This window comes from Dictyostelium purpureum, assembly GCF_000190715.1.
Source record: "Dictyostelium purpureum unplaced genomic scaffold DICPUscaffold_244, whole genome shotgun sequence".
Classification (NCBI taxonomy): Eukaryota; Evosea; class Eumycetozoa; order Dictyosteliales; family Dictyosteliaceae; genus Dictyostelium; species Dictyostelium purpureum.
In genome coordinates this window covers 1-14,862 of record NW_003519580.1, presented here as the reverse complement: position 1 = coordinate 14,862, position 14,862 = coordinate 1, and the positions used below count along the sequence as shown (strand labels likewise).

The 14,862-nt window shown below is 23.4% G+C and overlaps 7 protein-coding genes across 7 annotated transcripts; 3 read left to right on the top strand and 4 right to left on the bottom strand.

Annotated features, from left to right (window-relative positions):
• Positions 1-42: 42 nt before the first annotated feature.
• DICPUDRAFT_57002 (uncharacterized protein) lies at positions 43-1,331 on the bottom strand (the record flags this gene model as incomplete). The annotated part of the gene is made up of 3 exons (XM_003290789.1): positions 43-617; positions 695-994; positions 1,061-1,331. 3 exons carry the CDS (start codon positions 1,329-1,331, stop codon positions 124-126), a joined length of 1,065 nt encoding a protein of 354 aa, XP_003290837.1. The 3' UTR covers positions 43-123.
• Positions 1,332-1,906: 575 nt separating this feature from the next.
• DICPUDRAFT_49487 (uncharacterized protein) lies at positions 1,907-3,453 on the top strand. Its single transcript, XM_003290803.1, has 3 exons — positions 1,907-1,969; positions 2,245-2,727; positions 2,804-3,453. Exons 1-3 carry the CDS (start codon positions 1,928-1,930, stop codon positions 3,356-3,358), a joined length of 1,080 nt encoding a protein of 359 aa, XP_003290851.1. The 5' UTR covers positions 1,907-1,927; the 3' UTR covers positions 3,359-3,453.
• Positions 3,454-3,869: 416 nt separating this feature from the next.
• DICPUDRAFT_155376 (uncharacterized protein) lies at positions 3,870-6,646 on the top strand (the record flags this gene model as incomplete). Its single annotated transcript, XM_003290802.1, has 4 exons — positions 3,870-4,648; positions 4,741-5,251; positions 5,332-5,577; positions 5,660-6,646. 4 exons carry the CDS (start codon positions 3,870-3,872, stop codon positions 6,644-6,646), a joined length of 2,523 nt encoding a protein of 840 aa, XP_003290850.1.
• A 1,536-nt stretch (positions 6,647-8,182) lies between these two features.
• DICPUDRAFT_155375 (uncharacterized protein) lies at positions 8,183-9,813 on the bottom strand (the record flags this gene model as incomplete). The annotated part of the gene is made up of 4 exons (XM_003290788.1): positions 8,183-8,195; positions 9,008-9,412; positions 9,441-9,602; positions 9,665-9,813. 4 exons carry the CDS (start codon positions 9,811-9,813, stop codon positions 8,183-8,185), a joined length of 729 nt encoding a protein of 242 aa, XP_003290836.1.
• Positions 9,814-11,069: 1,256 nt separating this feature from the next.
• Positions 11,070-11,411, top strand: DICPUDRAFT_81548 (uncharacterized protein; the record flags this gene model as incomplete). The annotated part of the gene is made up of 1 exon (XM_003290801.1): positions 11,070-11,411. One exon carries the CDS (start codon positions 11,070-11,072, stop codon positions 11,409-11,411), a length of 342 nt encoding a protein of 113 aa, XP_003290849.1.
• Positions 11,412-11,779: 368 nt separating this feature from the next.
• DICPUDRAFT_155374 (uncharacterized protein) lies at positions 11,780-11,971 on the bottom strand (the record flags this gene model as incomplete). Its single annotated transcript, XM_003290787.1, has 1 exon — positions 11,780-11,971. One exon carries the CDS (start codon positions 11,969-11,971, stop codon positions 11,780-11,782), a length of 192 nt encoding a protein of 63 aa, XP_003290835.1.
• A 414-nt stretch (positions 11,972-12,385) lies between these two features.
• DICPUDRAFT_155373 (uncharacterized protein) lies at positions 12,386-13,701 on the bottom strand (the record flags this gene model as incomplete). The annotated part of the gene is made up of 4 exons (XM_003290786.1): positions 12,386-12,628; positions 12,709-13,086; positions 13,239-13,442; positions 13,510-13,701. The coding sequence occupies 4 exons, from the start codon at positions 13,699-13,701 to the stop codon at positions 12,386-12,388; spliced, it is 1,017 nt and encodes a 338-aa protein (XP_003290834.1).
• Between the last annotated feature and the right edge of the window lie 1,161 nt (positions 13,702-14,862).

Here is a 14,862-nt window from a genome sequence, read left to right as displayed (position 1 = left end):
TTATTTTATTTATTTTTTTTACAAAAAACCATTATCTTTTTTAATTTTTAATCTTTTTAATTTTCTATAATACAATTTTAAATTAATAATAAATTTATGTATTAAAAAAAAATTTTTATTTATTTATTTTCTACTAAAATAATCTGAAATTAAAGATCCTTTAGGTTTATTGTCATCACTTGATGATGTTGATGAAACTTTTGTAAAAAATGGTGAAGTTGTTGTTGTTATTGATGGAGCTGGTTTGGCGGCAGCTTTTTTTGCAGAACCTTTTTTTGATGCAGCTTTCTTTGGTTTAGATGGTTCTGGTTCTATAATTTTTTCAGTATATACTAAATCAGCAGATTCTTTTTGGATGGTCTCTTTAGCCTTGTCAGATAATAAACCAAATGATTCATTTAATAATTTGATGTGTGCATCTGAAAGATACTCGCTAATAAAACCAATTGACATTGTATATAAAGTTTCCCATGACAAAACATTCTTTACATGATTTGAAGTTTTAAAAATATCTATATCATTATCTTTTAAATGATTTGCTATATTCTTTACTTTACATCTTAACCATAGTAACAATTTTTCGTCATCTAATTTATATAAACTTGATCCTGCAAAATCTATTAATTTTAATAAAAAATAAAGAAAAATTAATAAACTAATAATGTTATATAATTAATAAAAATGCTATAATTACCTTTAAAATCACAAATTAATTTTAACTGTTCATCTTTAAATGTAATTTTTGAAAGATTGCTATATATTGGATCATTTACAACAGAGGAAACTTCGAAATATTCATTTTTGTTTTGTGTTTTGTTCTTTTCTAAAAATGGTATTAATAAAAATAATGGATCGATATTTGAAGCAATGTACATTGAACCATCATTTCTAGCACCATTATCAATGAACCAAGATGATGGATTGCTATTAAATTTATTTATTTCTAAAATTTTATTATTTATTTTATCTTTAATATATCTACAATAAGTTTTTTCTAAATGATTGTAAAAAAAAATTAATAATTAAAATAATATATAATCATAATATATAATTCTCTTACCATATTTTGGACTTGGTAATGTTATAATTTCAAAATTTATAAAATCATCTTCACTATTACTGCTATTATCTTGAACAATAAAAACACGGTCAGTATAGGGTAATTTTGGAATTGGTGGATGTGGTTTTACTTTGGGAGTTGCAGCTGATGGTTTCTTTCTTTTCTTTGTTTGTGTAACACCATCATCTCCATCGTCTGATGATTCTTCATTTGACAAATCTTCTTCAATATCTTCTAGATCATTCTCTAAATCTTCTTTTTTATTAGACATATTAAAAATCTAAATAATAATAATAAAAATAATTATAATTAAAAAATTAAAAAAAAATTAAAATTTTTCATTTTTTAAAAAAAAATTATTTTAATAAAAAAAATAAAAAAAAATAAAAAATATTCTTTGATTTGAAATTATTACAATGAATATACAAATCTAGAATGTTTTTACCAACAAATAATTATTTTCAGAAAAAAAAAACTATTAATTTATTAATTATTATTTCAAATTAATTGTTTTAAAGAAATTTAAAAAAGGAATCCAATTAATTTTATATATAAATATATTTTGTATTTATTTATTGTTATTTTGGTGATTAAATTTTAATTTATTATTATAATAATGGATATAAGAAGGAAAAAGATTAAATTTATATTAAATTTAGTAGTGAACCCCATAAAAAGAAACCAGACTACAGTTTTATAAAAAATTTTTAAATATTAATTTTTTTTTTTTATTTTATTTTTTTATTTAAAATATTTTTTATTTTATTTTTTTTTTTTTTTTTTTTTGGGTTCAAAATTTTTTTTAATTTTTTAATTTTTTTTTTTTTTCCCAATATAATTATTTATCAACACATATATAATATTAAAATGAACACCTCAAAATATCAAGAAGAATTAATTGCTACTGCTGTAAGTTACTGACAAATAATACTTTAGGTTTAAAAAACTTTAATAAAAATAATAATTATATAAATAATTTTTAAAAAAAAAAAAAATTATATGGTTTTTATCTCCTATGATTTTTTTTTAAAAAAAAAAAAAAAAAAAAATAATCCTCCGACGTCGGACTAAATTTTATTCATATGAAAAATAAAAATAAAAATAAATAAAATAAATAAAAATCATAAATAATAAATAAGTATTAATATAATTTATTAAATTACTAAAACTAAAATTTTATAAAGAAAGCTATTGTTGCACCAGGTAAAGGTATTTTAGCAGCTGATGAATCAACTGGTACCATTGGTAGCCGTTTCCAAAAAATTAATTTAGAAAATATTGAAGAAAACAGAAGAGCTTACAGAGAACTTTTAATTGGCACTGAAGGTGATGTTACTAAATTTATTGGTGGTGTAATTTTATATGAAGAAACTCTTTACCAAAAGATGGCTGATGGTACTCCATTTGCAACCGTTTTAAAGAATAAAGGTATCCACATTGGTATCAAAGTCGATAAAGGTGTTACTCCAATCCCAAATACTGATGGTGAAACCTCAACTCAAGGTTTAGATGGTCTTGGTGATCGTTGTAAGAAATATTATGAAGCTGGTGCTCGTTTCGCAAAATGGAGAGCTGTCTTAAAGATTGATGTTGCCAAAAATCTTCCATCAAACTTATCAATTTTAGAAAATGCTCACACCCTTGCTCGTTATGCTGCCATTTGCCAAGTAATTATCATACTATTAATAATATTTATCATATATTAATATTTATCATATATATTAATATTTTTTTTTAAAATAGGAAAATGGTTTAGTTCCAATCGTCGAACCAGAAATTTTAATGGATGGTGACCACTCAATTGAAGATTCAGCTAGAATTACTGAAAAAGTCTTAGCTGCTGTTTTCAAAGCTCTCAATGACCACAATGTTTTATTAGAAGGTGCTCTCTTAAAACCAAATATGGTTTTAGCTGGTACTGGTTACACTGGTGAAAAACCAACTGCCAAAAAGATCGGTGAATTAACTGTTCGTACTCTCCAACGTACTGTTCCACCAGCTCTTCCAGGTGTTGTTTTCTTATCAGGTGGTCAAACTGAAATTGAAGCCACTCAAAACTTAAATGCTATGAATGTTGTTCCAAATCGTCCATGGTCCTTATCATTCAGTTATGGTCGTGCTTTACAAGCTTCAGTTATTAGCACTTGGAAAGGTGATGCTGCTAATGTTGAAGGTGCCCGTAAAGTTTACTTACACCGTGCCAAATGCAACTCACTTGCTCAATTAGGTAAATATGAAGGTGAAGAAGCTTCAGCCTCTGCCAGTGAATCATTATATGTCAAAGATTATAAATATTAAATAAATTTATTTCAAAAAAAAAAACTATAATATATATAAATAAATAAATAATAAAAAAAATTTACAAAAAAAAAAAAAAATCATTGATCAAAATTAAAATTCATTCCATTTTTAAATATAGGTTCACAATTATTATAATTTTAAATTCAAAAATATAAAAAAAACCAAATTGTTGGATTTTTTTTTTTTTTAAAAATTTTTTAATTTTTTTATTTATTTTTTTTTAAATTTTTTTTATTTTTTTTTTTAAAACACACACAAATCTTTTTTCTCATCAAAATTTTTTTTTTTTATTTTTTTTCGATTGATATCTATTTAATTGTTCTATTATTCTTTTATTTATTTTTTATTTATTTTGTGTATATTATATAGGTTTTTGTATTATAGTTTTTTTTTTTATTGTATCAAAGAAAGAAAGAGAAAAGAGATATCTTTTTTTTTTTTTTTTATTGTAATTTTTGTATAATCATTTTTGTAATATAATAAAGAAGAAAAAAAAATAGAATAAAAAATGAGTAATAGTGGGAATAACAGTAAAGATAGTAAAGAGGGAGGTTCAGGTAGATCATCTTCACCATCACCATCACAAAATTCATTAGCTGTACCACAGCAACACACAACAGGAGCACAACAAACTCAACCATTATTACAGGGTCAATTATCACTATCAATTTTAAATAAAGTTCAAACAGCAACACAAGCAGCAGCAGTCGCAGCAGCAGATGCAACACAAAATGGTGGTGTTAGTAATGGTACAATTGTTTCGAACAGTGGTGGATTTAAATCAAAGAAATTAGTAGAGTTTATCCTTTTAGCAGAGTTTGATATTTTACAGGGTAGTAAAGTTAATATTCAATATCCTTATCCAATTGCTACAGGTGGTATGGAATTGATGTTATCAGAGTGGATGTTACCAGATGGAGCACACAAAAGAAATGATGATTGGACAGTATTCTTTTTAAATAGACCAGTCCCAGAAAATATTAAATCTCCAGAAAAATCAAAATCATCATCTTCCAAAAGTTCTCAATCTCCACAATCACCTTCAAAAATTGATACCAATAATAATAATAACAATAACAATAACAATAATAATAATAATAAATCAGCAACAGCTGCACCTAAAGTTGAAAAACAAATATCATCACCTTTAATGGCATATATTTATAGTTTCTCTGAAACTGATGAAGAAAAAGGTTGGGTAATGTTAGATCAAGAAAAACTCCTTGTTGAGTTTTACCAAAATTACATTTCGATTGGTTCAAGCAATGGTTCATTTTCAACTAAAATGTAATATTAATTTATTTTTATAATATTTAAATTTATTTAAAATATAATTATTAACTTTTTTTTTTTTTTTTTTTTTTTAATATTTAATAAAGTCAAAAGCATGCAGATTTAGAATTTACACAATTAGAGCCATTATTTGATTGTGTTTTAACAGATTCAAGTACAGCTTTAGGTATTAGATTTATAGAAGCAGCAGATGAAAAATTATTTTTAGAGCATTTGACAAGATTAATTTCAGAAATTCAAGATGATCAAGCAAAAGGTAAAACAAAATCTGAATCTTCTCCAGAAATTACAACTGATAATACATCCCCACAACAACCAGTTAATAGCAATCCAAATGAAACAACAACTACCACCACCGCAACAGAACCATCAACTACCACCAACCCAACTGAAAATAAGGATTCATCTTCAAAAGATACACCAGCATCTAACGAATCAACAACCAATCCAAATGAACCACCAGAGGATCAAAAGTGTAAAGATTTCTTATATTGTCTTAATTATATGAATAATCAAAAAGATGATACAGCCAAAAGAGGTGCTGTTGTCAAATCAATGGCAATTTGTTCAACCCATCCATTTATCAATATATTCAAGGTAAAATATTTTAAATTGAATTAATACTATTATAATGGGGTTTTATTTGTTTATTAACTTTTCTTTTTACTTTAATATAGCCATTTATTGTTTTAGCAATGCAAAAATATTATAGCAATCCAAGTATCGATGTTATTATTGAGTTATATAATTCATTAAATAGTTTAGATATGTCAACAGTACCACAATTAAACGATATTCAAAAACATATTCTACGTGCATCACCAGACCGTAATAAACATATTTACGCTACAACTATTACATATTTAGGTAATAAAATGCCATTATATATACCAATTACATATTTCCCAGATGAAGTCGGTGATGTAAGTATTCTATATACAAAGAGTATAGATATATTTATGCAAATAATAGATATTAATATTAATGTTTTAAATTTTAATATAGTATAAAGTAATTGGATTGGTACAAAAGTTTGGCAATGATGTTATGAAAATTTTTAATGGTGTTTTATCACAAAAAAGAATTATATTTTTAGGATATGGATGTAGTGCAGATGAAATTTGTAACTATGTATTAGCAGCATGCTCAATGGTTTGTCCACCACTAAAAGGTACAAGAGAAAGATGCTTCCCAAATTTCAATTTACATCATCACTCTTTAATTGAAGGATTACCATCAAGCACAGGTGTAATATTAGGTGTTGCAAATCCAATGTTTGAAGAACGTACTGAATGGTGGGATATTCTTTGTAATATTAGTACTGGTAAAGTTACAATCAATCCAAATTTAATCAATCCAGAACAACAAGATAAATTCACACAATACGATAATGATTTTATGGCTGAAGTCAATTACAACATTTCAGCTCACTATGGCGAAGATAAAATTAAATCACTTTTCCAAGAATATACTCAACATATTGTGGATATGACATTAGATGAAGAGGAGTTCCTTGATGATCAATCTCGTCAACTTGCTATCGATGCTAATCATCAACGTATTGAAGCATGGACTAAAACCAAATCATTCTCAACCTATCTCTTTGACAAAGAATATACTAAACGTACTAGCGCTATACGTGATCACACCACTCTTGCTTCAATTCGTAAACTCCGTAAAAAGAAACATATTCCAGAAAAAGAAGTATTGAAAATTTATCACTCTTTCCTTAATTCTATTAAAACAGAAGAACAAGTCACAGAATTCCTTTCCTATCTTCCAAAATCCCATGGTGGTTTATTCCCTGTTGCTGTTGGTCTTTTCCATAAATCTGATGAAGTTCGTTATGCAACATGTGAACTTTTAAGAAGATTAGACAAGTTCCAGTCTGGTAATGCTTTTATTTCAGGTTTAAATCCTTTCTTAAAAGCTTCTTATGAAAGAAATTTAAGAGTTCAAGAGTTATCACCACAAAACCAAAAATTTTTATAAAAAAAGAAACTAATTTATAAAAAAATATATATAAAAAAATAAATATTTAAAAAATTAAAATATATATCTATACACGTTTATTCAAACTCTTGTAATTTATTTTCTTTTAAAATATAAAACAATTTTTCCAATTCAGAATAAAGATCTAATTAATATTTAATTTTTTAAAAAGTTTTTTAGCAAAATATCCACGTGACCAATCTGTCTAAGAATTCTCTGTTCTCATGATCTAGAATATTTAAGGTTATTTGAATTGTTCGATTTTGGATAAAAGGATTTTTTTAAAAAAAATAGACGATACGACCATGAAAAAATAGTTTTTAATAGATCTTCCCCGTTGGTCTAGTGGTGAGGATTTTCGCCTGTCACGCGAAAGGCCCGGGTTCAATTCCCGGACGGGGAGTTTTTTTAACACAATTATTGTTTCTTCCTGGTGATTCAAAGATAAATAATTTGTAATGTATTCATATGCATTTTAGAATTAAATGAATATTACAGTTATAATTATATCTCAACTAAATAATATATTTATATTTTCCTTTATTTTAAATAATTTATTATTTAAAATTAAAAATTAAAAATAAAATAAAAATAAAAAAATTGAAAATTTTAAAAAATAAAATTTTTATTTTTTAGTTTTCAGTTTTCCGTTTTAGTTTTCACAAACAAAGAATTGTATATTTATTTGATTATTAGAATTATTTATATTTATTATTTATCTATAACTAAAGTAGCTCCATCTACATTACAAATTATAACAACACCTATGTAATGTAAATGAACTTTAAAGTATAAATAAATAGTTAATAGACAATAAAAATAAAGATAATAAATTATATGATTTTTAAGTTTATGAGAAAATTGAATAAAAAGAAAAATTCGAAAATAATAATTTTATTTTTTTTATTTTTTTATTTTTTTATTTTTTTAAATTAAATTATTTTTAATTATTAAAATTATTAATTATTATAATTGTTTGATTAAATGACTATTTAAGTTATAATTAATTAATTAAGTGAATTTTGATGATAATACATTACACTAGAAATGCCAAAACCCTGGTATTTCATCAAGTTTGGATTTGGTTATGTAAAGAACTATACGACGATCAAGAAAATACATTAAAAGAACTCGATTTTAAGAATCTAACCTCAAAATGGACTAAGCTAGCTACTTTAGAATACATAAAAGGTTTAAAAAACATCAAGGAAAGACACGCTAAACAACCACAAACAATAATTATGAATCATCAATGAAGAATATAGAAAATTCAAAAGAAGAATAGCAAGAGCATACTTCATCAGCATCAAATCTTTACCAAATATCAACAGTTTAGAATATTTTCTTTATAAACTTTATAAAAAACATTAAATAAAATTTTACTGATTAATTTAAAGCATTTGCTTTTAATTATCTTCACTTTTAAAAAAAAAAAAAAAAAAACAAAGATAAAATTTGGATTTAAGTATTGTTGTTTTATTAATTATTTATTTTTAAAATTCTTTTATTTTACTGATTAATTTAAAGCATTTTTTTTTAATTATCTTCACTTTTAAAAAAAAAAAAAAAAAAAAAAAAATTCTTTTAAAAATTTTAAATATAAAAAGCAGGTTTCAATGGTTTCTGGTGCATACTACTTCTATCTGGAGTAACAAGATCTGGACAATAAATAAAATTTTAAAGATAAATTTAAAAAAAATAATAGTACATGTATTCATTATTGATAATTTATATTTATTCCTTTTATTAATAGAAAATGATGTATTTTAATTTGTAAATAGAATGTAATTAATAAAATTTAATTAATTAAGATAATTTCATAAAAAAAACTTTTTTATATTATAATATTTATTATATAATATTTATTTTATTCTCTTTCTGTTTTTTGATTAATTTATAATACATTTTCCCATTCTCAAAGAATCGTTAAATTCAAAATTTTGTATGATTTTGATTTCAAAGTTTAAAAGAGTAGACAAACAATAATAATCATTTCTTCAATAAATAAAAATATTATACTAAATTATATCATGAAGAGCTATTTTTAATAAAAAGGAAAAAGGTAAAAAATAAACATATTATTTATAAAAAAAAAAATTTATTTTATTTTATTATATTTTATTTGAAAATTTAATTATTAGGATATTGAAAACAGTAAAATCATTTGATGTTCCAAAATATTTGCCTGGCCAGGGAAAATGTATTTCTTCCATCAAATAGATTGAACTATTATATCCTATTATTATTATTATTCTTTTTTTTTTTTTTTTTTTTATAAAATTATTAATTATTATTGATTTACTAAAAGTTCTTTTCTAAAGCTTTAAGGTTGATGATGATGCTGCTGATGAATGCTGCTACTGATGATGATGAATGGTGATGGTGATGATGAGGACCAAGATGAATGCTGATGAGGATGATAATGCTGAGGACCAAGATGAATGCCGGTGAGGATGCTGATGATGATGATGACCAAGATGAATGGTGATGGTGATGCTGGTGATGAAATGAATGGTGATGATGATGAGGACCAAGATGAATGCTAATGATGATGATAATGCTGAGGACCAAGAAGAATTCCGGTGAGGATGCTCATGATGATAATGCTGAGGACCAATATGTATGCTGATGATGATGATAATGCTGAGGACCAAGACGAATGATGAAGATGATGAGGGGCAAGATGAATGCTGATGATGAGGACCAAGATGAATGATGATGATGATGCTGATGAAAGCTGGTGATGAATGAGGACCAAGATGAATGCTAATGTTGATGAGGGGCAACCAATGACGATGCTGATGCTGATGATGCTGAGGGGCAAGATGAATGCTGATGGTGATGATGAGGACCAAGATGAATGTTATTGATGATGATAATGCTGAGGACCAAAAAGAATGCCGGTGAGGATGCTGATGATGATGAGGACCTAGATGAATGAGGACCAATATGAATGCTGATAGTGATAAAGCTTAGGACCAAGACGAATGCCGGTGAGGATGCTGATGGTGATAATACTTAGTACCAAGACGAATGCCGGTGAGGATGCTGATGATGATAATGCTGAGGACCAAGACGAATGCTGATGATGTGGACCAAGATGAATGCCGGTGAGGATGCTCATGATGATGATGAGGACCACCATGAATGCCGGTGAGGATACTCATGATGGTGATGATGAGGACCACCATGAATGCTAATGATTTTTTATTTATATTTTTTTTTTTCTATTTTTTTTTTCTTTTTTTTTTTCTATTTTTTTTTCTTTTTTTTTTGGGTAACGCGTGTCTATTGATAAATGTTAATCCCCAAGTCTTCTTTAAAATTTAAAGAAGTACACTTTTTAATAATTTTTTTTATATATTTATAAATATAGACTATAAATCTAATTATGTCTCCTATTAAGACACACATAGAAAGAATAATGAAAAAAAATATAATAATTATTACTGTATATATAGGGTAAATAACACATAAAATATTATTCTGATATGGGACAGTAACAATAAGTAATACTAAGGTTATTATTATAATTATTTTTCTTATTTTATAAATATATAATATTAATCTAATTATGTCTCCTATTAAGACACATACATAAAGCATTGTGTAAAAAAACAATGCAATTTTAATTGAATAAACAATGTAGTAAACAATATAAAAATAATTATTAATTACTACAGATACCCAAAGTAATGTTAATGTTAAAATAAAAGAAATTAACATTAAAAATAAATGATATAAAACAAAAGTGATTTTATTCATTTTAAATATTGATAAATAATGTTTTCTAAAAACAAATATTATAAAATTACTAATTTTATTAAATATTAATTTAATTGATTATTATAAAAAATATTTATTATTATATAAATAAAGACAAATAAAATATTTTATTATTGATTGTATTGTGTAAATATTATTATTTTTTTTTGTGTTGCTGAATATGTGTTGTTTTATGTGTGATTATTAAATAATAATGATAGTTTTTTAATAAGAAGGATTATATTCGAAAGAAAATAAAAAATTTTAAAAAAAAAAAAAATTATAAAAAATAAATAAAAAAGAGAACTGTTTTGAAAAATATTTATTATAATAAAAAAAAATAATAATATGGAAAAGAGATAGAAACTGGTTTAAAATAAGTATATGTACCTTTAAAATATATGATTAATCATTTTTTTTATTTTATTCAGATTTTTTATTTAATTTTCTTTCAAACGATACCCAAAACTTTATATTTTGTAAAAAAAATGATTTTAAAAAAATTTAATTTTTATAAAAAACAAAAAAATGATTATAAATCATGTTATCTTTGAGTGTCATTGGGTGGTAATAGTAGAAATAAATTAACTCTAACCTGGTCACTTTCCAAATTCAGTTATCCCAAAAAATACAGTAGGTCTAAAGAGAAAATTAGAAGATGAAGTTAGTGAACTACCAAAACAAGAAACAATTTAAAATTAGTGAAACTAAAAAGAAACCAATTGTTGAAGAACTATTGAAACCTGCTTCTTATAATTCATCAACCAGCAAACCCTCAAGAACATCCAGGGTTAACGCACTAAACAACATTTTTACAAGATTAGCTTCACCAACTTCCAAAAATAAAACTGCCATAACAAATATTAATACCACAAAAAGTAACCGTACTCGAAATGTTAGCCAAATATCCACACCAATCAAAACCACTCCGTACCAATCAGGTAGTCCGAAATCACCTGCTGATGATAATAATCTAAGAAAAAAAAACTTCTTAAACTAGATAGATTGCTTCAACCTTACCCAACCAATACTTCTTCTTATATTTTAATATAAATAAACACCGTCGCTTACACTAATAATATTTATTATATTATTAAGTAAGCTTTTTTTAAAAAAAAAAAAAAAAAAAAGATATTTTAAAATTTATATGTTTATTTATTTAATTATATATTTATGAAATAGTTTATTTTATTTATTTAATTTAATTATTAAAACTATTAATTATTATAAATTTATTTATTAAATAATTATTTAATTAAATATATAAATAATTTAGTTTTTAAAATATTGATTGATTTAGCTATGCTTGGATATGCTTTGCCAGTGAGTCTAAGTGGTGGTTTTTTGCCTGATGGTTGTAAAGGGTGTTTATACTGCTGGAATATGTGATTGTTGATGGTTGTAGAGGGTATTTATACTGCTGGAATACGGTTCTGAATGGATTGTGATTACCATTAAAGGGAAAAGTGAATCTGGTTTTTGGTTCTGATAAAGTTGGAGATTGTCGTGAACTTTTTTTTCGAATTTTGATCTTAACGTTAGATTAGAAACTTTGAACATATTGATATTGAGGAATAAAGAATTGGAATTAGGCTAAATAAGAATTAAAGTTAAATATTAGTTTCTTTTAATTTTAAATATATGAATTATTTTAATGTTATTATTATAGTTACCTTTTTGAATTTCTATATTAATATTTGGATCTGGAACTTTAAAATTATTATAAATTTACGTTGCTCCTTTTTGTAGAGCTGAACAATATGATATATTTATTATTAAAATATTGATAATGATTTGACTATTTAGAACTACTTGGACAAATTTTCGGATGATGTATATAAATGTAATTGTAATCAATAAATGAAACTAGGAATGAAACGAGTTAATTAATAATAAAGACTTCATCATATTCGTTTTAAAGAAACTTTGAATAAAGTACGTAAATTATTAATTTAATCGCATTCAATTTCATTATTAATCCATATTTATATAATCATCAAATATTGGTTCGTAAATATTGTGAACAAAACGACGACGCAATAAATGGTGATAAAATTGCTCCCTGTTATCACTGAAATCATCATCGGAATCATTATCATTATCATTTTCATTTTCATTTTCAAAATTATCGGAATCATCAAGGAAATTGTAATCTAATTCTTGTTCATGGGCTCTATTTTCAACATCGCCTACTACAATTGGATCATGACCGACTCTCTACAGTTATAAAATGAAAAAAAATTAATATTTATTTTTTTGTTTATTAAATATAAATATAAATGTATGAATTTACTTACTTTAATTGTATAGAATCTTGCTCTACATAATGGGCAAGTATTTTTAATTTTATGCCATGTATCCATGCAATCAAAACAGAATTTGTGATTGCAATCAATGGTGGCGATGCTATCAGTCTCCATATCTTCCATGCAAACGTAACATTTATTTTCTTCTTGTTGTTGTTTTTTTTTCAAAGCTAATTTGGATTTTGCATCTTTTAATTTTAAATTAAGTTCAAGAATTTGTTTTTTGGCAACTTTTTTTATTTCTTCTAATTGCTCCGATGCATTGGTTAATTTTGACTCGGCATGTACTCTAAGGTCATTAAAATTTTTAACTTGAACTTGGATTTGATTATAAAGTTGTGAGTTTGATTCCTCAAGTTCCAAAGTTTTCTAAATTGAAAATAAAAAAAATTAATCATAAGATATTAGTAAAATGAAATTATGATGATGTGAAAAAAAAATATTTATAATATTAATTATTAATTAACAATATTTAATCATTAATTATTAATATTAATAATTATTTTTAATAAAATATTTACCTTTTTTAATTGTGCATTTTCTTCCAAAGCTTTTCTTAATTTTAATGAATCTGGTACTGCTAAAGGTTGCTTTAGTACCTCTTCCTTTTTGTTTTCATAATCCAATAGCAAATCTTTTAGTTTTGAAGATTTGATTTGTTTTTTTTTCAATTTTATTTGAATTTCCTCATTTTCTTTTGTTAGAATAGCTTTTTCTTTGGAAATCTAAATATTTTTAAAAAATAAATATTAATAAATTATAAAATATAGTTTTATGTTAAATGAAACTTACCTTTAAATTAATTTCATTTTTATGATTTTCCAAGAGACGATCTACATCCTCTTTAGTAAACATTCCATTATTATTGGTTTGTTGTTGTTGTGGATAGTAATAATGTTTGAGGATGATTGTGGTAATGAGGGAATTTAATACAGAATAAACAAAAATAAAAAAAACAATAACTAAATTATCTAAACTAAACATTTTATTTTGATTGCTATTAAAAAAGAAGTGATGGTGATTAAATAAATATATATACAAAAAAAATTTAAATAAAATTTATTTACAAACAAAAAATATAAAATTATTTACAAAAAAAAAAAAAACAAATAAACTATAATAAATTATAATAAATAAAATATGATTGTAGAAATGTAAAAAAATTAAAGATATATTGAACACAAAAAATTTTGTAGTTTGTAAGTTTTAATTTTTATTGAAATAAAAAAAATTATAATATGAATAAGAAAAAAAAAAAGAAAATATAACAAAATTATTAAAAAAAAAAATTAAAAAAAAAATTAAAAAAAATTAAAAAACAATACTATAATGTTTAATTTATAATTTTTATAGGTACACATATATTTTTCATTTACTTTTTTTTAATTTAAATTAAGTATTTTAATTAAATATTTTTATTATTTAATTCTCTCTCTGATATTTGAAATACCTACCACACTTTTGATTGTTAAAAGAATTTTTTTTTAAAAAAAAAAAAAAAATTAAATAGAATTGAATTTAATATTTTAATGATTTATAAATAAATAAAATAAAAAAATTCATTTTAATAAAAAAAAAAAAAAGAAATACAGTAATAGAGATATTAAAATAATGAAAAAAAAGTGCCATTGTTAAATATTTAATCAAACTATACTTTATATATAGTTTTAATATAAATAATTGAAATACATTAGTGTAACTTCAATGAAATTTTGGGTTTTTTTATATTAATGTGGTATTTTTTTAAAACTAATATTTATTTATTTTATTTTTTTAAAAATAATTAAAATTCTTTAAACAGACCGCTTATTAATAAAAATAATTTATATTAGTTTTTTACCTATATATATTGATTTATTTGAATGTTTTTTTATTTAATATTAAAACATCCAAAAATAATTTATAACTAAAAAAAAAAGGTGGGAAAAAAAAAAAAAAAATTTTAATATAAACTCATAAATAATTTTTTTTTAGAAAACATAATGTAATATATTCAAAGTTATTTCTATTGTGTTATTGTGTATTTATTTCTTTTGTTTTTTTTTTTCATTAGATTAAATTCATTTTAAAATAAAAGTTATTAAAATTTTAAAAACAATTTTTTTTTTTTATTTATATATTTCATAGTGGTTGAAAATTATCTTT

What these genes read in the sequence shown, in the direction of transcription:
- DICPUDRAFT_49487 (XM_003290803.1), top strand. Translation starts at nt 1,928, where the DNA reads ATGAACACCTCAAAATATCAAGAAGAATTAATTGCTACTGCT. An exon ending in AAGAATTAATTGCTACTGCT is followed by an intron (nt 1,970 to 2,244) that starts GTAAGTTACTGA and finishes AATTTTATAAAG; the next exon opens with AAAGCTATTGTTGCACCAGG. An exon ending in GTTATGCTGCCATTTGCCAA is followed by an intron (nt 2,728 to 2,803) that starts GTAATTATCATA and finishes TTTTTAAAATAG; the next exon opens with GAAAATGGTTTAGTTCCAAT.